Raw genomic sequence first — 24,587 nt, forward strand, 5'->3', positions numbered from 1 at the left:
GACTGTTTTTCATATACAAATCTCACATTTGTCTTTGTCTTTGCCCCCTTTCCATCAGCAAAATCCCCAAGGTCTGAAAAGGATATAGTTTTAAGTCTTCAAAGTAGGGAGACAATTTTTTACACAAAGAACCTCTTCATGTTCTCTCCTTACCTTAGGGCAAGGGTCCCTCCTAACTTGAGGACATTGGGACTAAAAAGGCTGGGAAACTCTGCCTTAGATAGAGTAACATATTTAAGGTCACAAGACCCAAAATCCGAAGACATACTTTGAAGTCTGGCTAGCATACTTATTAGCAACATGGTTTTGGACAAGTAGGTTAACCTTTTATAGTCTCTGTTCCCTCATCTATCAAGAGGGGATGTTAATATGCCATCTTTCTCTAAAAACTGAAACCGATATTTGCAAAAATATGAGAAACATATTAGCTACTCCTGTAGATGCTGGTGGGTATTTGGAAAACTCATCATTCTTTCAAGGAAAAATGCCTTTGTAAATCTTTTTTTTTTTAAGGCAATTGGGGTTAAGTGACTTGACCAGGGTCACACAGCTAGTAAGCGTGAAGTGTTTGGTCTGAGGCCGGATTTGAACTCAGGTCCTCCTGACTTCAGGGTCGGTGCTCTATCCACTGTGCCACCTACCTGCCCCATAAGTCTTTAATGTACTATATAAACATGAGCTAGAACTAAAATTTCCTTCAACTTTGGACAATGTCTCTTTCTACAAAGGAATGTCCCATACAAATACTACTGATTTTAGGTTCTTTTGAAAATGATTTGTTTATGTAGGATAAGAATTAATTCAGTAGTAGCCATCAGAATTTCCTAATGTGAAATCATAGTAGTGAATTAATCATTTTGGGCAGGGTTTGTCTGGAAGCTCGTTGAGAATAAAAGTGATTATCCAAGTTAAAGTAGAAAGGCCAGGATGAAACATTTCAGGTATGAGGACAATGCCACTGTGACAGGAACAAAGAGGTATACAGATAAAACCCATTTATGACAAAATACTGAAGACCTTCCTTATGAAACCTCCTCATCCCTATTTGGACATAGTACAGATATTGTGTTAAAAATTAACTCCCTCTATCACATAACTGTTGCCCCATCACACAATTGTTAACATAAAGACTGACTAGCAAAGACTGACAAGAGAATATAAATTCCTTGAGGAAAGTCTGGTGGATTTCCAGTTTGAAATGTCTGTTTTATTTTTATATGTGTAGTCTAGCACATAGGTGCTTAATGAAGGAGCTAGATGGCCTAGTGGATGAAGTTAATGTGCAGTCAGGTAGCCCCGAGTTCAAACCCTGTCTCAGAAACTTGCCAGCTGTATGACCTGACCCTCGGCAAGTAAGTCATTTAATCTCTCTTGGCCTCAGTTCCTCATTTGTAAAATGGGGATAATAATACCACATATCTCACAGGGGTATTGTAAGAATCAAATGAGCTAACATATGTATTGCAAATTTAAGTCATTATGCTATAATTACAGATAAATACTTGTTGAATTTATTTAAAGAACACACCTACCTTAGCAGGAGACCTAGCACATGCCAAGCACAGTAAGTTAGCAATATCTATCAATATTTCCAAAATCAAAAAGGTCTCCTGTGGATCAAGAAGTCCCCTCCCCAGTTTAATTTGTTAATTGACCTGCCTAGTTTTCTGAACAGTTACGTTAGGTGGGCAGCTATCTTTCCACTTGAATAACTTCAAAACAAAATCAGCCACAATTTTTTGTTGTCAAGCTCTTTAATGTCAAGCCCATTTAATGTTGGGGACTCTTAGGGTGGGAACTCCATTCAAGGATACAGATATGCAACTACTTTAAATTTTATCTTCTTAAAGATTTGCCTCCAGGAACTGAGAGATTAAACGACTTGCCCACAGTCACTTGGCTAGTCTGTGTCAGAGGTGGGATCTGAATTCAGGTCCCTGGCTCCAAGGCCAGCACTCTGCCCTATTGGCTCTGAATACAGGGCTGGAGTGACTAAGAGGTTGACTGAAAACTTGCTTGGCTCAAATAATCTGAGGTGCTTCCATAAAGCAGGAAGACAGATGTGGTTTGTGGAAGAGCTTCTGCCCACAAGTCACACTCCATCAACCTACTTTTAACAAAGGGAAACCAAACTCCCAAAGAGAACACCAAATCAGCTGTATTGTTCTGCTGATATTATTTGTTATTTACTTTAAATACACAATTAGAATCTGCTAATGCTAAACATTTTTCCCCAGGAGAAAAATTCTTGCAGTATACTACCTTGTCTGGGGGAGGGTGGGGAGGGAAGTATCAACTACATGCTTTCTATGTCAGTTGTACAATATGGAGTCACACCCTTCTGGGTATTACTGACATCGTTTTGAAAGCAGGGCTCCTTTTAATTAGATCACCGCCTAAATGATATTAGTGGAGGACAGAGGCTATTTTCCAGGGTAATTTTTTTTTCCTCTTTGAAATGTTTTACCAAATAAGTTCAATAAAGGTCATTCAGTTGGTAGGAAGTATCAACACAGTATGTTCAACAAATTCTGGATATGAGAGACTCTCCTGGGGATAATGAACCTTTAAATCTCTCTTTCCTCCCTCCTCTCCTCCTCCCTCCTCTCCTCTCTCTCTCTCTTCTTCCCTCTTCTCTCTTTCTTTCTCTTCTCTTTCCTCCTTCTCTATCCCTTCTTACCCTCTTCTCTCCCTCCCTTCTCTCTCTTTGACTCCTCTTTCTTCTCCCTCCTTCTCTCTCTCCCCTTTCCTTCCTTCCCTCCCACCCTCCCTCTGTATGTCCCTTCTTTCTCTCTTCCTCCTCCTTCCTTCTCTCTCTTCCCTCTCCCTCCTTCTCTCTGTCCCACCCTCCCTCTTTTTCTTCTTTATCTCTCTCTTCTTGGCCTATTTGGGCTAAGCCTATTCACTGAAAAATGTCAGAATGTATTGTACTTCTTAACTAAATAGCTTTACAATCTCTTTAAATGTAAGTACAGAATTATTCCTACTTACTCAATTAACAAGCTTACCGATCACCTACTATATTCTAGGCACTGTGCTAATTGTTGGGGATATAAGAACAAAAATTAAACAGTCCCTACTCTCAAGGAGCTTGCATTTTATCAGGGAGCCAATATGTGTAGATGTAAGTACATAAAAAGGTATATTAAAAATACAGTTCAGTTTTTTTGGGAGGTGAGAAATAGAGGGCACTAGCACTGGGGGATCAGGAAAGGCCTTAGTGGTATTGAGCTGAGCTTTGAAGGAAATAAAGGATACTAAGAGGCAGAAGCCAGGAGACAGTGTATTCCAGACAGGAGGGGCATCGTTTTTGTTTAAAAATTTTCCCCTTTGGGTCAAAACATGATACATCTTTCATGGCAGTCAGATACTATCCCTTTACCAAAATTTAACAGAACAGTGGCAAGCAGTCATGATCCACAAAACGACAGACATTTCAGTCCCAGCCCGTCTAGTCTACAACTCTAGTAATCCTCTGGATGTTCCTCAGTGCCTTCCCACCATACTCTGTACTTGGGGTGATTGGTCAGTGTTGGTCAAGTCGCTTCTCCCCTCAGACTTCTGTTCACTCTAGGGCAAGCAAACTTTTGAGAAGCAAAGCTCTTAATTTAACATCTACAAATCATGTCTTTGAGGAACCTCCAACCTCAAGCCGAGCTGCATCTCCAACACTCCCAAAATGAAAAAAATGCTACTTTCTGTATAATACATTACAATGTTCTGAAAAATAAAGCTGCATTATCTTTCACTTTAGAGGCTTTTTATTATAAGAAGATGAGAGCAACAAAACTCATAGAAATGGAAAAGATAGGGAACAGGGACCATCTAGAACAATACTTTCATTTTACTGACAAGGAAAATGAGACCCAGGGACTTTTCCCAGACTCTATATGAAATATGACCAATGGGAATCAAACCCCAGGTCCTCTGACTCCAAAGCCAATTCTCTTTCCATTGTGCCAAGCTATCTCCACACCAGTACTCACTTCATCAACCACCCTGACTTGTGAGGTAAAACGACTATACGTTCCCCCAATAAAGGGACCATTTAGGAACTAGAATTCTTAAAAAGGCCATGACAAAGAAAATGACAAATGCATGTTTGATAGAAGAGTGTTTCCATTCAAAAGCTTTACAGAGGCACAAAAGGGACAAAGAGGATGCCTTGTTTTCTTCTATAACACCCATATGGCATAATTTCCCTTCCCATCTTCCAGTCCGGCTACAGTGAATGCAAAGAGTGTGCCCTTTGTACAAGGAGAACATGTAGATAAAACTGTGGTAGTGCGCAGGTCTGTTAAACAGGCAGAATAGGACCCACAATGAGAAAGAAGAGAAAAATCTGTACTTCTGCCAGGCAATAGTATGCATATTATGGTCAAGAACGCCCTATAATGACTCAACTATTTTGAAGATAGCAAGACACTACACCTGATTACTCACATCTTACAAAGCAAACGGATGCATTTTTCTGTGATTCAGAGGCAAACAATCTACTCAAGTCTTTTAAATTACCTTCTAGGTTCATTCCAGCTTGGAGACATTTTCGGTAACGACATGCTGGGCAGTTTTTTCTTCGAATTTTATCAATGATACAATCATTTCTTCCAGCACAAAGATAATTGTGCTGCCCTATAGAAGGAAAGAAAGAAAAAAGAATATTAAAATACTTCTTATTTTTGTGGATAGCATCTAAATTTCTCTCTGTGTTTTGCTGGTTTTTCTTTTTTTGCAGGGGGAGTAGGGAGAGGGAATTTGGTATATTTAAATTTAGCACAATATAGTACTTGAATTTTGCCGGGGTGATTTGGGAAGACTTGATGTTAAACTTTTAACAATTAAAAAAAAGAAAAAGAAGAAAAAAGAAAAAGAAAAAAGTGATATCTTCTGCCTTTAATTGACCTCATTAAAAGTCCAATATCCTTAAAAAAAAAAACTTCCAGAAACTAAAATTGCTCTAGATTACTATAATAAGATAATAGAATTTAGATATAATAGTTATAGATTTAGAGCTAGAAGGGACCCTTAGAGGCCATCTAGTTTAACTCCTTCCTTTTAGACGTGAAGAAAATGACGCCCAGGGAAGTCAAGTGAGCTGTTCAAGTTTCACTTGTAAATGATGTGGTCTTACAACCTGGTTTCACTATAATGTGAAACTCTCCAATGGTAAGTTGAAATTTTAGTTCAATATTGTATAGACAAAACAGATACTTCTATTTCTATCTTTAAATATAGTACCAGAGGGGAAAAAAGGATATTTAGTCTTATGCTTTGAGGCTGATGGCAATGATGGGTCAATCAGAGACTTGATCTCATGAACCACTGTATGCACCTTATAAATGTGCTCACCGTTGCAAACCCTTCGGGATATTAACTGATCAATTTACCATCAACTGTCAAAGTATCAACCCCCAGGATTTTTGTCTGGCACTCCCATACAAATACCTCTGATAGATGTGGGCCGATGAAGCAATCCAAGAATTGTTGAGAAAAGTGACTAGCTAAATTTCTCTCCTAGCCCTGCATTTTGCTGTGAAGATCTGGTAATGGAGCTTAAGGAGTATCCTTTTAAAATTTTCACTTTTTCCCCTTATTGCCCATACCAACCAAAGCTTTAGAGCCACATGCCCCAGGCTGAGCCACAGGAAGCAAACAAACAAAGGCAAGTCAAAGAGGAAAAAATGTCTTGTCGATTTTTCCCTGACCCAGCCGTAGCCAGCTGGAATCCTTTGGCCGGAGTTGGGGGAACTACTGGGGGTGGGAAGGAGGAAAGCTGTCTGACCTCATTGGGAGTTACACTCTGCCAAAAGTACCATTACAGTAGGAGAGCCCATGCTATCGAAAGCATCCAGAAGAGGATTGCAGAGGGACTCTGTACTGTAAGGCAAGCAAGTTACTAGGCCCACATCCTTTCTTCCTCCCACACCATTACAGCATTGTCCAGGTAGAGTTATGAACCAGTCCGGCCACTCAGGAAAGTGATTTGTTACTATACACCAAAAGTTACTAACTGTACATGATCTAGCAATATGACTACTAGGGTTGTAACCCAAAGAAAGAGGAAAAGGATCAATAATTACAAAAATGTTTATAGCAGCCTTTTTTTTTCAGTAACAAAGATATGAAAGCTAAAGGAGTGCCCACCAATTGGTGAACAGCTGAACAAGTTATATATGAATGTAATGGAATACCCGTGCTATAAGGAATGTGGAAATGTATAGTTTCAGAGAAACCTAGAAAGACTTGTATAAATTGATACAGACTGAAGTGAACAGAACCAGGGGAACACAACTTAAACAATAACAACAACACTGTAAAATCAACCAACTTTTAAAAACTTAAGAATTCTGATCACCCAATAATCAACCATGATTCCTGAAGACTGATGAAGCATTCTACCATTTTCCTGAGGATGACAGACTCAAGGTACAGAATGAGATATGTATTTTTTGGACATGGCCAATATTTGTTACAAAGGTTTTCTTTATTTCTTTTTTTCCCCCCAGGGGAAGTCAGAGGAGAGAGAAAACGGATTTTTAATTAAAATTTTTTAAATTAAAATTAAAAAATCTCTGGGCTTCAGTTTCCTCATCTCTAAATCAAAGGTTTTGGAATCAATGGTCTCTAAGGTCTTTTCCAGCTCTAAATTTATGATTCTATGCCTGAAGGTCTTCCTTAATTCTCAGGGCAGACTTCCACCTTGCCATCTAATCTCTCTGTCTGTCTGTCTCTCTCTTTCTCAAAATAACCACCATAAAGGATGACTTCAGACACTAATCTGCCTTTAGGATATCTTACATTAGCTTCCTAGGCAGAGGAAATAGGATGAATGAAGGCAGGAGGCATGTAAAAGCATAAAGGTTGAGAGGCGTGTGGCCATGCATAGAGATACAGAATAGCAGGAAGGAAGGGGCACAAAGCCCAATTCATAGCTTTTTCTCCATGTCAGAAAACAGAGACCAAAGATCGCCTATGCTTATGCTGTATAAATACGGAACTGCTCAATGCATTGGTCACATTTATAAGATAAACAGTGATCAGTGTTAATCACCACTTAGAAGTAGTTAAATTCCTCACTACAGTGCTAGAACCAGGATGGGGCAAGCTTGGATTTTGCCCCAAGGTTCTACCTTGGAGAGTACTGGAAGTTATGGGGTCATAGATTTAGAATGGGAAGGGATGTCAGAGGCCATCAAGACTGCATTCTTCACTTTACAGGTGACAAAACAGAGGCCTAGAGAGATTAAATGACTTGCCCAGGTAGTGTCTGAGGAGGAATCTGAACCTTCCTGACCCCAAGTCCAATGCTCTATCCACTGCTCCATGCTGTTTCAGCAGCAAGGAAAGAACAAAGCCAAGCCTCTAGATAGGAAGAGTAAGTCAAAATGGGAAACTACTATACTAAACAACTGGGAAGCAAAAGGTCCATCCCTGCATCCCTCAGCTGAGGGTGTGGTTTGTGATATCTGTTTTGAGCACAAAAATTCCAAGTTCCAGCTATGTGGGGCTCTATGTGACTAAATTTACTAAATTAGTTTGGACTCCAATTTCCAATTTTTCCAATATTTCCCATGTACACTTTTAACATAGGGTGACCACCTAAAGTACCTGTAGCAGTTTGCATTTAGAGCCCAATGAGCATCCAAGCTAAATCTCAGGACTTTTCTAAGTAGGTCCTCAAAAGTCTGTGACTCAGCTTTCATTCCCATTCCCTTCAAGATGAGAGTTTTCATCGACCTTCCTTACTTGGTTACTTTGTATCTTTCTGGATGATTCTTTCACTGAACAGATTTGACACTAAAGGACATGTTTTTATAGAAAAGTGGCTTTTTGGAGAAGGTTTGGGAACCACTCCTCCCACAAAAGAACCTCTAAAACAAATAAAAACCAAAACCAAAAAATAAACCAACCCTGCTTATGATTAAAGATCATCTCACAGGATCTAGAAGGTTAAAGGTAGACAGGAGACTGAGAGCTTTATCTAAACCCTCACTTACAGAAAAGGAAATGGGTTCCCCTGAAATGAAATGATTTATTAGAAATATTCTTCATTTAATCATTTCTCATTTATCACCTAATCTAACTGTACAAATACATACATGTGTATACACACAGAACCTCGTATTCCAATGTTTTAAAAAGCTATGAAAAGAGAAAAGGAGCTATCCAGACAGGCTCTTTCTAAGGCAGGGAACCTAACCAACGGGCTAGTGAAATGAACACTGGCTTTGAAAACAGAGACCTGAGCTACAGACCTGACTGACACTTACTTGGTCTTAACCTGGGCAAGTCACTGAGCCTTTGTTTCTTCATCTATAAAATGGGAGTAATGGCAACTATATTATGGACTTCACCAAGTTTGTAAAGAAGGCACTTTGGAAACCCTAAAATACAATATAAATGAGTCATTATTAGTAATAGTAATTATGATCAATATTAATATATCTACAATATAACCAATGCTACTACTATTACCAATTAGGAATCTGAACTCAGAGCTTCTCACCCTAGGTTCAATGCCCAGTGGGACGCCATGTGACTAAACCCAGTAAAAATGGACCTATTATTCATAGCAATGATGATGAGTAGTAAGTAGTGGGCTAATTATGAATATATTAATCACATATGTATACACACATGCACATGTGCATGAATTTCTTGGTCTGAATTAGTGATTTCATTGGTTTGGGAAATTCCTTGCAAGAAAACTTCATCTATCAAGACAGACAGATAACTCTTCTCTAACTGATGGTCTTATAAAGATGCCTGGAGCACTAGTGGTTAAGTGATTCACCCCATGGCTCATAAAACCAGGATTTGTCAGAGACAAGGCTTGAACCCAGGTCTTTCTGACTCCGGGACCAGCTTTCTATCCATTTCCTATCTTAATATTAATAATAACATTAAAATATAAGTAGTGGGAGAGTAATTCCTGTGCCTTCTCAACATAAATCCTTTGTTATATATTCCCTCTTCTTAACTTCTCAAAAGTGGAAAATAGACAGGTAGCTACTTATGAATGGTCTATAACCCAAAGTCTAGGTTGGACCTGCATGGATAATTTTGTAATTTACAATACTTAAAAAAGAAATCTAAGCAAAGGAAGAGAGATGACTCATCTAGCTCTCAAGAATATGCAAACAGAACTGTGGCCAAACAATAATAATCCTTCTAAGACTGTGAATGAATGGATGACGTTATTTTTTTTTTAATGAGTATTACCAGAGCTTTAGATCACCCATTCAGTCCATACTGTTTACCAGTTACTTTACACAACCATTAAAATATGTAATTATTCCAAGAGTACTCAGAGGCAACAATGGAATTTTAAGAATTTTCCTCTCTTCATCACTAGATGTGAAACAACGTGTCTTTTATTTGTGAAGCTATTCCTAGTGACCCGCTGCAAGGGGACCTCTTTCTTCCTTGACTGTTTCTGCACTTGGGGAATGGGTTTGTAACTGCCTACATTTTCTCCCACTATCCTCTGTGGTGGTGTATCATGTGAGGCTATAGGCCACCTCAAGGGTACAGCCTAGGATTATGACATAGTGAAATCCCTTAACCTCTAGGGGATCAGCTCAGTGATCTTGACCCTGAGTCCAAGAGCAATTGCTGATGAAAGGTACCACAATAATTTGATCTCCTAACCTTTTCTGCCGCTGAAACCTTCTGCTATCTGATTATACTGCATGGATTCCCTGCAATTATGTTATATTGGAATACTGTTTCCTCCACTTGGGAATATTTTTTCCTCTCAGTGAGTAGGATCCTTTTTTTTGTTTGTTTGCTCCTTCCTAAAGAAGAAAATGGGAGAATTTTCTTTCCTTCACCCACTCCTCCCAATTACTCACATCAATCAGAAAGCATCTATGAAATATCTACTGTGTCTGCTAGGCACCGGCCTACGTGCTCTGACCTCAGCTGATGTTCTCCTGGGGGAAACTACACGTGCATAAGTAATGCAAAATATGTATAAAATAAATATAAGGTAATTTTTTTGGCAGGGAGGAAGTAGGCAGGAGCCAATGGGAGGTATCAAGAAAGGCCTCCTGGAGGTTGTGCTCTGGAGGAAGTCAGGGATCCTAAGATGTGGGGCTGGGGAAATGGCACATTCCAGGCATGAGAAGGAGCCTGTGGATAGGCACAGAGAGGAGAGATGAAATGTGTATGAGGAATGGCAAGTAGCCTAATCTGGCTGGAGCAAAGGCGAATAATGGGCTTAGAACGTGAGCTGAAGCCACATCGTGAAGGTCTTTAAATGTCACACACATAACTTCACTGCCTGGCTCCAACCTCTGTGTTCAGCCTCATAAGCAAACTGGCCTCTGTCTCCCATCTCCATGCCTTTGTACTAGCTGTCCTCTATGCCTGAAACACTCCCTCCTTACCTCTGTCTTATCATTGGGAAATCTCAAGCTGCAAGACTGGATCTGCCTGGTACTCACACGCTATCAGTACCCTCTGCTCCTCTGACTGAACCCTACGACTGGAGGGCAGGGCCTTGGGCTCCAGCGCCTCTATTAAAAGAAGGGGCTCAGCAGTCTTTCTCGCCATTTCTTGCCAGCTACCCTGCTTTCACACTTTTCTGGAACTCTCCAATACACCCGCCTGGTCACCTTTTCCCCACTCCACATTCTAGCTTCTTTTTGTGTATTGTCATTCCCCATTAGATTGTAAGCTCCTTGAGGGCAGGGATTGAGTTTGGTTTTGTTTGTACTTGTATCCTCAATGCTGAGCATAGTGCCCAGCACATAAGTAGGTGTTAAATGTATACTGACTGACTGACTGTGGAATCTCTAAGTGGTGCAACGGATAGAGTGCCAGGCCAGGAGTCAAGACAAAGCCGACTTCAGACACTTACTCACTGTGTGACTCTGGGCAAGCCACTTAACCTGTCTGCCTCAGTTTCCTCAACTATAAAATGGGGATAATAATAGTACCTACCTCCTCGGGTTGTTGTGAGGATTAAATGAAATAACAGTAAGATACTCAGTGTAGTACCGGGTGTAGAGTAGGTGTTTAATAAAAGCTTGTTACCCTTTTCCTCCCTCTTCCTTCAAGACACATCGGCATAAAACCTTTCCTCATCTCTGCAACTATTAGTGCACTCCCTCCCAAACTGCTTTATGTTAGCTACTTTGTATATTCGGATTTATTCTCTTTATATTTATGTTGCATATGTTTAGACTGTTTTTTCCTCCATTAGAATGCAAGCTTTTTTCAGAGAAGGGATTCTTTCCTTCTTTGTACTCATATCCCCAATACCTATTTTAAGTGCCTGGCACATAGGTTTTTTAAAAAAATAATTTTTAAACTTTATTTTATTTTTAATTTATGGAATAAAACAAGCATTTCCATAACATAGTATAATAAAAAAGATTGTACATGAAACTGTAAATCTACTATGTACAACCTGCAATTCCTTTTAAATATACAATAGTTATGTAAATTTCTTTTTTTTCCCCTTTTCTCCCCTCCTCTGCCCTAGAGCTGTCCATCATTAGACACAAATAGGTATACATATATAAAATTATTCTATACAAACTTCTGTTTATCAGTTCTTTCTCTGGATGCAAATAGCATCTTTCTTCATATGTCCTTTATGGTCAATTTGGGTGTTTATAATAGAATAATTTATTTGCTCAAAGTCATTCTTGAAACAATATTGCTGTTACTGTATACAATGTTCTCTTGGTTCTGCTCACTTCACTCTTCGTTATTTCGTGCAAATCTTTCCATGTTTTTCTAAGATCATTGAGCTCATCATTCCTTACAGTACAGTAATATTCCATCACAATCATATACCTCAACTTGTTCAGCTATTCCCTAATTGACAGACATTCCCACAATTTCTAGTCCTTTGTCACCATAAAGAGAGCTGCTATAAACATTTTAGAACATATAAGTTCTTTTCCCTTTCCCCTAATTATCCAATTTTTCAATATCCCCTCCAACATTTTATTTCCCCACACAAAGGGTTTTTGTTTGGTTTTTTGTTTTTTGTTTTGCTTTTTGGTGAGGCAATAGGGGTTAAGTGACTTGCCCAAGGGTCACACAGCTAGTAAGTATCACGTGTCTGAGGCTGGATTTGACCTCAGGTCCTCCTGACTCCAACGCTGGAGTTCTATCCACTGTACTACCTAGCTGCCCCCACACATAGGTTTTTAATAAATGCTTGATAACCAACTGATTCTTTCCCCCTCCATCTTCTCTTCAACTTTCCCTTCCAAGGGGTGACTTCTGGGCCTTCCCATATTTACACAGAGCCACACATTAGTTACTAATTTAAAAAAACCCAAACACCACATTGATCAGAGTTAATTTATTTACTGGTTTCTACCAAATTGGGACAGAAGAAATGCATCACTCTCAGAAATCACTGGCCATGAAGCTAATGGAGAAGACCTGGTCCTCCAAGTATCATAGCCAGTGATAACCTATTATTTTCAAGCTGCTATTTATAAGAATGAGAAATAAACCAAAAAAACTCTTCAAAACACATACTACCTTCCACTGCTCTTTTGAAGAACACTTTACAGCTTCCACACGTTAGGACACCGTAATGACATCCTGAAGCCTCATCAGAGCAAACAAGGCAGAGTTTGGGGGGTGGTCCCGCTGTTGTGGAGGAACTGGATGGAGAAGAGCTCACATCTGGTCTCATTCCAGGGCTAAAGAAGTGAGAAGAAGAGAGAGACATAGTTCTTGAATATTTAATGGAATAGCAATGTCAGGCATAGCATTTCCATTATCAGATCAAAAGATGACCACTGGGGACATTTGTTTTGTGGGATGAAGAGTAGTTGAGATTTTTATGAGAAAAGTCGATACACTATGGCTTACCAGCATTATTTTAACATCATGCATTCAAACATACTATCTTAAATCTCTTAGCCAAAAGCAGACGTCAATCTTTTCCTTTCATCCCTTATGACTGATACAATAACCAGATTTGAGTTTGTTTCTTTCCTAATTATGCTGAACTACACTGGAAGAAATATACAGAGCTCCTAGAAATCATTGGCTTTAAAGTTAACAGAGATGACTAGGACATATGAATATTATAGCTAGTAATAACATTTTCTTTTAAAAATACATTTTTATTGCCATTTTACATTTTTCTATCACCAACATTTCCCAATACAGCTTCCCTTTCCCAGACAGCATCCCTTATAATGAAGAATGAAAAATATATTTTTAAAAAATATAAGTTCAGGAAAAGTAACCAACATATCTAAAAAGGATGACATCACCTGCAGTGTTTCATACCCACAGTTCTCTGCCTCTGTAAGAGAGATGCCTTCTTACATCTTCTTTAGGGCTAAGCGGGGTCATTACAATTTCACGAGTCAGTTTGAATTGTTGAATTCTTATTGTTATAGAGTATACATTGCTTTTTTTTGGTTCTGCTCTATTATGGATCAGTTCATATAAGTCTTTTTATGTTTCTTTGTATTTTTAATCATCATTTATTATGCTAAAATGATATTCTATTACATTAATGTGCCACAGATTGCTTAGCCATTCCCCAGTGACAAACACATATCATTTATAATTTTCTTTTACATGTGTTTTAATTAAATAATCATCGGTATCTTTTATTATAAACCTACATATATGTGTATATCTGTATGTATATGTGTATATATGTATATGTATTTCTATATATACTGTTGTTGTTCAGTTGTCTCTGACTCTTCATGACCCTACTGTCCACAGGGTTTTTTTGGGAAGAATACTGGAGTGGTTTTCCTTTACCAGTGGATTAAGACAAACACAGGTTAAGTGACTTGTCCAGGGTCAACACAGCTAGTAAATGTCTGAGGCCTCATTTGAACTCAGGTCTTTCTGACTCCAGGCTGGGCTCTATCCACTTGAACCACCTAGTTGCCTCCTCTGCATGTGTGTGTATGTATGTATATTCTGTATAGGAAATCCAGTATAGCATAGATCCATTTTTTTTTAACAGAGTTCATGAGTAAACCTTCTAAGTTTTCTCTTAACTCTTAACACCAAAAGATCTGGGCAAAAACTTGAGTTAATGATGAGTTTATACACACAAACACACGCACATAAATACATATGCCTACATTTCCCAGTGTTATTTTCCCCTTTTCTTCATACATCTGTATCTACATACATACATCAGCACATCCACATCCACACATTCCTCACTGTACTTCTCCCTTCTCTTTCCTCCAGAAAGCAATCCCTCAAAAGAAAGAATTTTTGAAAAAAGATGAAAAGTTTGGCAGAACTTATTAACATGCAGAAAAAGTTCAACATAAGATACAGTCCCTTGCCTCTGCCAAGAAGTAAAAAAAAGTATTTTCTAATATCTCTTTTTTTAAGGTCCAGTGTGGTCATTATAATTTTCATTGCATTCAGTTTTGATTGTTTCAGAATCTATCATTTTCAGGCTTCTGTTCATAACAATTAGAAAATGTCCTTCCATAATGGGCAATTGGTGATTGGCACACTTTCAAAAATGTGGACAGCAATACCAGGCTGATTTAAAATACTACACACTGAACTATATGTATGAATACAAAACCACTTACCACAGATCCATTGTTTTCCCCCAATAGAATACATAGAAAAAAAAAACTTCTCAGATTTCTCTTAACTCTTACCCACCAAAAGACCTGGGCAAAAACTTGGGCTAAATGACCAGTTACAGGCATAGATACAATCTCTTCACTCTCCCATTTTCCTTTACTCCTATGTGTCTATAGATTTTTATACACAGATATATATATATATATATATATATATATATATATATATATATATACACACACATATATATACACATATATATGTATATATATATATGTATTTACATGTATCCACAGACATATTTCTTTTCTGTACATCAAACTGTCAATCAGTAAACATTTATTTAGCACCTCCTATGTCTCAGTCACTGTGCTAAGAGCTGAAGATACAAAGAAAGGCAAAAGACAGTCCTTGTTCTCAAGGGGCTTGCAGTCTAATGAAGGAGGCAATATGCAAACAACTAATAGCTAATACAAATGATATCTAACATTTATATGGCTCTTGCAATGTGCCTGGCACTATACTAAGCAGGTATCATCTCATTTGATCCTCATAACAACCCTAGGAGGTAGGTGCTACTTTTATTCCCTTTTTACAGATGAGGAAACTGAGGCAGACAGAGGTTAAGTGGCTTGCCCAGGGTCACCCAGCTAGTAAGTGTCTGAAGCTGGATTTGAACTCAGATCTTCTGACTCCAGGCCTAGCACTCTATCCATGGTACCACCTAGCTGCCTCAACGTACAAACAAAATATAGAAAGGATAAACTGGAGATATTTAACAGAGAAAAGAGCACTAGCATGAAGGAAGATCAGGAGAGGTTTGTTACAGAAATTGGGATTTCAGCTGGGATATGAAAGAATTCAGGAAGCCAGGAGGTGGAAATGAGGAGGGAAAGAATTCTAGACGTGGGAAATAACCGGTGAATTAAATCTCAATTACAAGCACACTAACACAAACATTCGCCATGTGAAAGGACTCCACTTTGGTTCTGTAGGTATGTAGCCCTTGGTCTGAGCCTGTGATTTACCTGATACAGGGAATTCCCGGGGTAGAAATTCATATGTTACTCATACTCTTAGTACATTGACTCAGGGAATTAAGTGATTAAGTGACCTGCCCACGGCCACGCAGCCAGTATGTATCCGAGGAATGGCTTTGAATTCCTTTCTTTCTGACTACTAAGGCTGACGCCTACATTTATGTACCATACCATGTTGTCTTGGGGACAGCTAGGTGGTACAGTGCAGTGCTGGGGCTGGAGGTAGGAAGACTCGAGTTCAAATCTGGCTTCAGGCTCAAACTGTGTGAGCCTGGGCAAGTCACTTAACCCTGTTTGCCTCAGTTTCCTCATCTGTAAAATGAGCTGGAGAAGGAAATGACAAACACTCCAGTGTCTTTGCCAGGAAAACCCTAAATGGCGTCACAGAGAGCCAGACATAATTGAAAAAATGACTAAACAGAGTAACCATGCTGTCTTGACTTAGTGCTTGGCATGGCAAAATAATAAACTCAATTTGTATAATCCTGTGAAGCTTCTAGTAACAGCACTGGGTTAGTACCCAGCATATGTGGGGATCTAATCCTAGGCCTCCTATCATGGAAAAATGACTTTCTCTCTCAGAGGAAATTCCTCCTCAGATAAAAGAGAGAGAGAGAGAGAAGAGAGAGAGAGAGAGAGAGAGAGAGAGAGAGAGAGAGAGAGAGAGAGAGAGAGAGAGGTTTGTATTAGATCATCTTCAAGGTTCTTACTAGCTGTATAATAGTCCATAATCCGATGATTCAGTTTAATGAATCATAATGAGATATTTTTCCTTCAGGCCAAGAAGAAAAGTGAAAAAGGTATTAATATAAATAACACAATAATCCAACCTACAGCTCAGTTAATGTTCTAAAACCACTGTCAGAACAAAGGGACTTCACAAAAAACAGGTTCCAATTTTGCGCCCATCTTTTGCCAAATCCTTCTATATAAAGAAATGGAAAATTGGGAAGAACGTGGCTATGGTTTAAGGAATATACAGAGAGAGTGTTTTCTAGGTTCGTACGATTACTCAGAAGAAACAACATCAGCACTCTAGAAAGCAGCCCAAGAAAGCTCTCTCCTCCTTTTCTTTCCATATAAACACCACTACACTCAAAAGCAAAGCAGACAGGGAGTGTATACTGCTGGATGAAATTATTCACCCCTTCAAAATTCTGTGGCCTTCCTCTAGCCCCCAGAGTCCTCCCTTTATTCCACTTTGCCCCATATAAGTATCAATCCTATGATCAACAGTAGACTATCCCTAATGTTGGCAGAGTGTCCTAGGGCTACATGATGCTCTGTGGGAGCCAGGAAAGCGGAAATTTCAGGCTGACTTTTAGAAACAGTTCCTGGCTAGGGTTTTTTTCTTCCCCTGTTTGTTTTTTGCATTTGGAGGGAACTTCTTTTTAGAGCCTGCATTAGGAAAAAAAAAACCCGTGGCATGACTATAACTGTAGTATGAACTACTCTATACCAGATATGAAGCCCTTCCACTGCGACCCCTCTATCCCTACTTTCCTGATTGGTGAATGCCTCTCCCAAAACACTATTTCAGGAAAGCCCCCACCCCACTCCCTTCTCTACAGCTACCTCCTTTCCAATGTTCTCTCCCCCCCAATCACTTCACTGTACCTCTTTCCCTTTCCTCCTCTCCTACCCACCCCAGTTAGGGACTATGAACCGTGATGAAATATGTGTTAGTCTACTTCTTTCTCACTCCACTGTCCCATTCGTCATCTCTGTAACCTTACAGAACAAAGTACCCCTTCGTGGCTATCACTTTACTACATACAGTTATTCCTTCCATAGCGTGTTAGGGATGCAGCGACACCACAATCTGCAAAATCCACGTAAAATTTTTTGACCCTCCCTTTGTACCAGAGAAGTCAGATTTCTTTCTTTTTTTGTGGGGCATTTACAGTACCTCACTGTAAAATTTGGATTAAGTATTTGGTCATATTTTAACTTTAAAAAAGAAATTATATGTATTTATCATATTAAAAGATAAAATATTATGTATACAATACTATATATATATGTATATATATATTATGCATTTCTGAATTTCTAAACTTTTTCTGTATTGTCTGCTGGCCTTCGCACGGCTTTTGCAAAACTCCAAAAAAAAAAATTCCCATTTCATTTCTTATGCTGACCCATGATATAGTCAAACAGGTATGGGGAAAGTTGTGATGTGGAGAGGATAAGTACCTATGTTGTTTCTTCCACGAGAATGTAATTTTCTGGTCAGCAAGAACTGTCTTTGCCTTTTCGTTTGTAGCCCCATCATTTAGCATAGTGCTTGGCTTATAGTAAGCATATCAAGACATGTGCTTTTAATCAATCAATCAATTAATTCATCTATCCATTCCCCTAAACAGAAGAGTTGCCCTACAGGCACCACTTTAAGAGAAAGTGACCTGGTCCTGGAATGTTGAGCCTGAGCAGCATGCTAGAACAAACACATGCTCCAAAGAATCAGAAGATTTAGAGTTAGAAGGCGTCTTATTGGGTCTTCTTGTGAAAATCCCTTCATTTTACTTCCTCACCAGATCTGCTTCACATTACTTCCCTTCATGTGAGCTCCCAGAGGGCTGTGACTGTCTTTTGCCTTTCTTTGTGACTTCAATGTTTAGCACGGTTCTTAGCACATAGTAAGTGCTTAATAAATGCTTATGATTATTAACTGACTGAAACGAATCTATTTGTTTTTTCCTGAATCTGACATGACATCTCCTGCCTCCACACCTTTATATAGGCTGTCTCCCATGGTTGGAATATACTCCCTCCTCACCTGTGTCCTAGAAACGTTAGCTTTCTTCAAGGGGCCATCTCTTATGGGAAGCCTTTCTGATCTGTTTAGTTGTTAGTGTTCTTTCTCTCCTCCATTTATCTAGCACATAATCTGTGTAAATACTGCTTTTCCTCAGCAGAGTCTGCTGTGAAAGGACCTGTTTTCATGACTCTGAACCCTTAGTGCTTTGCACACAAGCAGACACTTAAACGCTTGTTGATCTGAATTAAGGAACAGGCTCAGAGATGTTAAATGATTTACCTAACATAGCACAGGTAAGTGGCAGAGCTGGGATTAGAACCCAGCTCCCTCCAATCAAATCCTGCACACCACGATGCCTTCCTTGGCTGCCGGCTTCCTTGTGGGCCAACTAGTCTTTCTGCCCTTGCTCTCCATCAGTCCCTTCCATTCCTAGGACGCATAAAAAGGCACTGATGGCTATTTGCACATTTGATTTCTAGAAAGCAAATACAGTATTACAGTATGAACAAAGATCTCGGAGATTAATCACGACATGTCTTCATTCAGCAAATCCCTTACCTAAAACACATTAAAATGATTTGTGTGTCTATTTAAAAGAAAGAAATCCTTGATGTGGATTCTTTTAAATCATTTCTGCTACTGGGTTTAAATGACTTAGCTTGGGAGATATTTGTGCCTACTGTAGAAGCTATGGAGTCCCAAGCCTGGCCACAAGAGCTGCCATAAATGTATATGCCTGAGTCTTCAATAATGTTATACTGAGGGTCTAATGGAAGTTTAGACAAACAGAGTAGGCTGATTACCAAAAACCCTGGCATGAGGCAGGTCTGTGAGTCTGTGACAGAAGAGACTATGTTTACATATCATCATATCCATCAACACCAAACATCACCATGGTCCAAATGAGGACTATGCTTGAGCACCAACTGTGAATACATTACAATATTAATTTCAGTGAGATCGGGGTGTTACTCTTTTAGTGGACAAAGGAAAAAAACATCAAAGTTGGGTAAATGGGCCTTTTCGTTGTCCCGTGAGCAAGGAAGTCAAAAATACAGAAAAATAAGCACTCAAAAATTAAAGGATATACATAATTAATATACAAACTACTGACCCCCAGACAGATAATGGCAAAACGGAAAAGCTAAAAATAAAGGATCAAACAGATGAATAAAACAGTAGCTGTGAGTCTGGCCCCTATACTAGGCTACTGGCTTCCCTTCAGGCAGTCACTCCAGCCAGTATCAGATAAGAACTATATTTACTGACCACATGGAAAGCTGCCAGATGCAATACAGACATCAGTGGAAAAAATCAGTTATTTTATCTGTCACTTCAGCATGAAGATGATCATGGTCTGTCATGAATAACAGGGGGCATAACACATAGACCTGAGTATATGAAACTACCGATGAAGACACTTGGCTCCATCAGGTAAACTGACATTACAGAGTAGTAGTTTAATACATGGGATGCGTATTAAAAAAAAAAAAACAATCCCCAGTGCCTACTTCAACGTAGCACATGTTTGTTGACTGTCCCTCAGGTCTCAAACGCTCTATCTCCCTTGAAGACTCAGCTCACATGCCACCTCTTTTTTTAGGCAATTGAGGTTACGTGACTTGCCCAGGGTCACACAGCTAGTGAGTGTCAAGTGCTTGGTCTGAGGCTGGATTTGAACTCAGGTCCCCCTGACTCCAGGGACAGTGCTCTATCCACTGTGCCATCTAGCTGCCCCTACATGCCACCTCTTACTTAGACCTTTCTTGATTCCCTCCCTCATTAGTACTGTCTGCCCCCCATAACTCCATGTATACTTTGAATTTACTTTTTTGGGAACACTTTTTTCATTCATTCTAGTAGAACAGAAACTTCTCAGATTTTTTTTTTGTCTCTAAATCCCTAGCTTCTTAGCAATGTTCCTGGAACACTATAAGGGGATACTTGTTTAAAGTGTTTCAATTTGGGGAAACCTATATGAAGCTAATCCTGTCTCAATGAGTACAGAGAGAAACAACATGGATTGGGGGAAATGGAGGAGGTAGGGAACATTACCAATACATCATACTGGGTTGGTATTGATTCAGTCTTCTTTGAATGGAGAGCTCCATTTTCACAAACGGCAGGAAGGACATCATGATCATCATCTCTAATAGTTATTGACTGCATGTTTGGAGCTGGACAGAATGTACTGAAGAAGCTAGGAGTTATCTGATAAGTTACATTAGGCTTTTTTCTTCCCCAAGTGAAGAACCAAAGGCACTACTCTGGAAAGCAATCTGGAACTATTCCGAAAAAGTCACTGAAAGGTACAGACCTTTGACCAAGCAATACCACTACTAGGCCTTTACATCAACGAGAATAAAGAAAAAAGAAAAATAACCCATATGTACATGCACAGCATCTCTTGTGTAGCAGCCAAGAGCTGGTAACTAAGGGGGTGTCCATCAACTAGGGAAGAGCTAAACAAATTATGGTATATAAATGCAATGGAATACTATTATGAAATAAGGAATGATGAAAGTGATAGTTTCAGAGAAACTTGGGAAGAACTGTATGAACTGATACAAAGGAAGTGAGCAGACCCAAGAAAACTAAAGAATAACAAAAATATAAAGGCACACAACTTTAAATGCCTTATGAACTCTGATCAATGAAGTGATCAACCACAGTTCTAGAGGACTGATGAAGGGGCATGCTATCTATACCCTAAAAGATTCAAGGTGCAGAATGAGACATATGTATTTTTGGAAATGATCAATTGCTTTACTTGACTATTCATGTTTGCTATGAGGGCTTTCTTCTTCCTTTTTTTCCCCCTCCCCCAATGTTGGTTGGTGGTGGAAGTTAAGGAAGAGAAAATAAATCCTTGTTAATTGAAAAAAAAAACCAACATAAAAGGGCAGAAAGAATCATAAGGATCCATCCCCATGTTCCAAGTGACCTCTTTAGATCCCTATTTCCTAATCAGGCTTTGAAGTGCACTGGTCTTATAGTATGATATTCCCACTCAGTTTGCTATTATAGTTAAAAGGGAGGGGACTGATAAGCTTGAAGGACCAATCTGGGCCTTCCCACCCAATATCCATCTCACCCACAGGACAGGCAGCTGAAAAGAGAATTAAACAGATTTAAAGAAGGCTAGATCCACAGAAATTTGCAAACTTGAAGGTATTGTATAAATGCCTTTTGTTTTGTTTTTAAAGAGAGAGTAAAGCATAAGTGGATAGAGTGCTAGACTTAGAAATCAGGAACATTTGAATTTGTAACGTGCTTAGCACACAGTACCAGTCTAGCTGCTGCCATCACTACCACCAGAAGTCTCCACTACAGTTGTTCCAAGTTGACATCCAAACATTCATTATTGGCTATTAATTAGCCTTTCGATCAGCCTATTCAGGGGCAGCTGGGTGGTACAGTGGGTAGAGTGCCAAGCCTGGAGTCAAGAAGACTCATCTTCCCAAGTTCAAATCTGGCCTCAGACACTTCCTAGCTGTGCGACCCTGGGCAAGTCACTTAACCTCGTTTGCCTCAGTTTCCTCATCTGTAAAATGAGTTGGGGAAGGAAATGACAAATGATTCCAGTATTTTGCCAACAAACCCCCAAACGGAGTCACAAAGTGTCAGGCATAACTGAGATGACTGAACAACAACAGCCTATTCAACTACTTCTGAATCCACCAAAAAGAACTAATTTCCAGTCCACATTTCTCCACATTTTCCACAAGAAAAACATGAGAGATTCTGTCAAACACTCTGTGCTAAAGTCTGAATAAACCTTGTCAGCACCATTCCCATGGATCTACCAGTCAATAACCTGATCTACCAGCACAATAAACCTGTCAAAAAAAGGAAATGAGGTTGGTCTGGCACAACCTCTTGATGAAACCGTGAAAACCTCTCTGCAACCACTTCTTTTTTTCTAGCAGCTTCACTAATCAAGCTTTATGACACCTTCTAGCATCTTATCAAGAATCAAAACCAAACCTTTCATCCATCCATACGTTGCAGCCTCTTCCCTTTGCTGAAGATTGGGATATTTGTCCTTCCCCATTCTCTGTTCTCCACAGTCTTCCAAAGATCATTAACAGTGGCTCAATTAAAAGGTTCTTTAGAACAGGAGTTTTAAAACATGTTTTTTTGGATCATGGACCCTTTCTCAGTATAATGTTTTTAGTACTTAAAATAAAACACATAAGATTACAAAGAAAATAAATTATATTGAAAGAGTTGTCAAAATACGTTTTTAAGTTCACAGACCCTGGGTTAAAAACACAATTTATAGACAGTTCTATCTTTTCTTCTTCATTGGGACTGGTTATCTTTGTATCTTCATCATTTCTTTCTTAAAAGTTTTTTTAAATCAACAAATCCATCTTTCATTGTAATATTTATTCTTCCCATTGACAATCAGAGTTGATTGCCACCATCAGGAACACCCACTCTTCCAAGGGCATATAAGTGTTGAATAGGTTTCATAAGGGGTCTTGACCCCTTTTATTAATTATTAGCTACCACGATTAATAAAATGATTAATTACTCAGAAAAAAAAGAGTTTTCTATCCTTCCTGGGCTGATTTCTAATCAATTTTAGGCAACTGGATTCTACACATTCTTTTTATGAACCCTTTGAAATCTGCTGTCCCAGAAAATAGGGCATATACAGACTATGCTCATTCATCCTTTCTCCTTCTATTTAAAATTCTAAGATAGAAAAGATACTCCCCCCCCCGGAAAGTTCTCATCCAGTCACAACATTTTAGATTTGGAAGAAAACTTAGTGGTCATCTTAGTAGTTTAGTAGCCAAGCTCTATTCCTGCCTCTCATTCTCTACTATAGCATACTTGACAAGGAGTCATTCTGAGTCTGCTTTTAGCCCTCCAATGAGGGGAGCTTGTTCCCTCCTGAGGGACTCTTTCCCACTTTCGGATACAGAATCGTCAGGAAACATTTTCTGACATCAATGCCAGATTTGCCTCTTTGTAACTTTTCTCCACTGATCCTCCTGCCTCATGGGACCAAACAGAACAATTCTAAACACTTGTGTGTGCCCGTCCTTTAAATACTCGAAATCAGCTATCATGTTCCTCCTGCAGATCTTCTCTTCTCCAGGCTAAACACTCATTCCTTCAGCTGGCTCTTATCTGGCACAGTCTCCAGGCTGGCTGTTCACCATTCCGGTTGCCTTCCTCTGAATACCCTCCAGCTTAGCAATGCTTTTCCTCAACTACAGAACCCAGACATCGGCATAATTCCTTGACGTGGGCTGACTAGCACAGAACACAGAAGGACTAGCACAGCCCTTTTCCTGGAAAACTATGCCTCTCTTAATGCTGTCCCAAATTACATTGAGGTTGCAGTCCACTAAAACCATTTCCAGCCCAGCGACAAATTCCTTCTTGTTGGTAAGAATCAAGTCCAGAATCTTATTGCTTCCTTCACCTCTTGAAGGATGAAATTACCATTAAATGAAGATAAGAAAGTACTACCTGCTCTAATTTTGGAAGAGAGAGGGGGCTCCAGTAGAGATTAAAATAACTGAAATCCACCCTTACCACTATATCATGTCTCCCTGCTAAGCTTGTAACCATAACCCCTTACCTATTTTCTTCTTTCTAAGTGGTCTGTAGAATACAAGAACAATTCTGCTTCTGTTTACATTTCTGTTGATTTTCACCAGAATGTTCTTGACTAGGCCTTCTTCCTGTTTCCTGGATGTCCTCTTATGACTATAATCTTCCTAATATATAGCGCTTAAGGTAGCTGGTTGGTAAAGTGGAGAGAATGCCATCCTTGGAGTCAGAAAGACTCATCTCCTTGAGTTCAAATCTGGCCTTAGATACTTACTGGCTGCATGCAAGTCACTTAACTCTAATTTGCCTCAGTTTCCTCACCTGTAAAATGATCTGGAGGAGATGGCAAACCACTCCACTATCTTTGCCAAGAAAACTCTAAATGGGGTCACAATGAGTCAGACATAACTGAAAAATAACTAAACAACAATATGCAGTGGTATTACAACTGCCCCCAAACTCCTCCAGCCTCCATACTTTTATCTATCTCATCACCTGTTAATGAGCAAGTGTATATCTTTTCAGGACCATTCCATTCATGAGTCTCATCCTATCAAGTCTTGGCAGTACCTATGATGTTAAATTGCTTCCTTGTATCAAGACCTCTGGCTCATTACACTAGTTACTTACATTTAGTGCCTTTGTGTAGA

General features: G+C 39.2%; 1 protein-coding gene across 5 annotated transcripts in view; it reads right to left on the bottom strand.

The window, feature by feature from the left end:
• The window catches only part of NR3C1 (nuclear receptor subfamily 3 group C member 1), a 136,841-nt gene that overhangs the window by 33,832 nt on the left and 78,422 nt on the right, over positions 1–24,587 (bottom strand). For 4 of the 5 annotated variants that reach the window (XM_021004996.2, XM_021004994.2, XM_021004995.2 and 1 more), the window contains exons 3-4: positions 12,508–12,674; positions 4,516–4,632 (exon numbers count right to left, since the gene is read on the bottom strand). In XM_021004996.2, the coding sequence (XP_020860655.1) occupies positions 4,516–4,632; positions 12,508–12,674 (284 nt within the window). The remainder of the gene's footprint in view (positions 1–4,515; positions 4,633–12,507; positions 12,675–24,587) is intronic. The other variant, XM_021004997.2, reaches the window with a different exon arrangement.

Source organism: Phascolarctos cinereus, unplaced genomic scaffold, assembly GCF_003287225.1.
Source record: "Phascolarctos cinereus isolate Bilbo 61053 unplaced genomic scaffold, phaCin_HiC Scaffold_2;HRSCAF=192, whole genome shotgun sequence".
NCBI lineage: Eukaryota > Metazoa > Chordata > Mammalia > Diprotodontia > Phascolarctidae > Phascolarctos > Phascolarctos cinereus.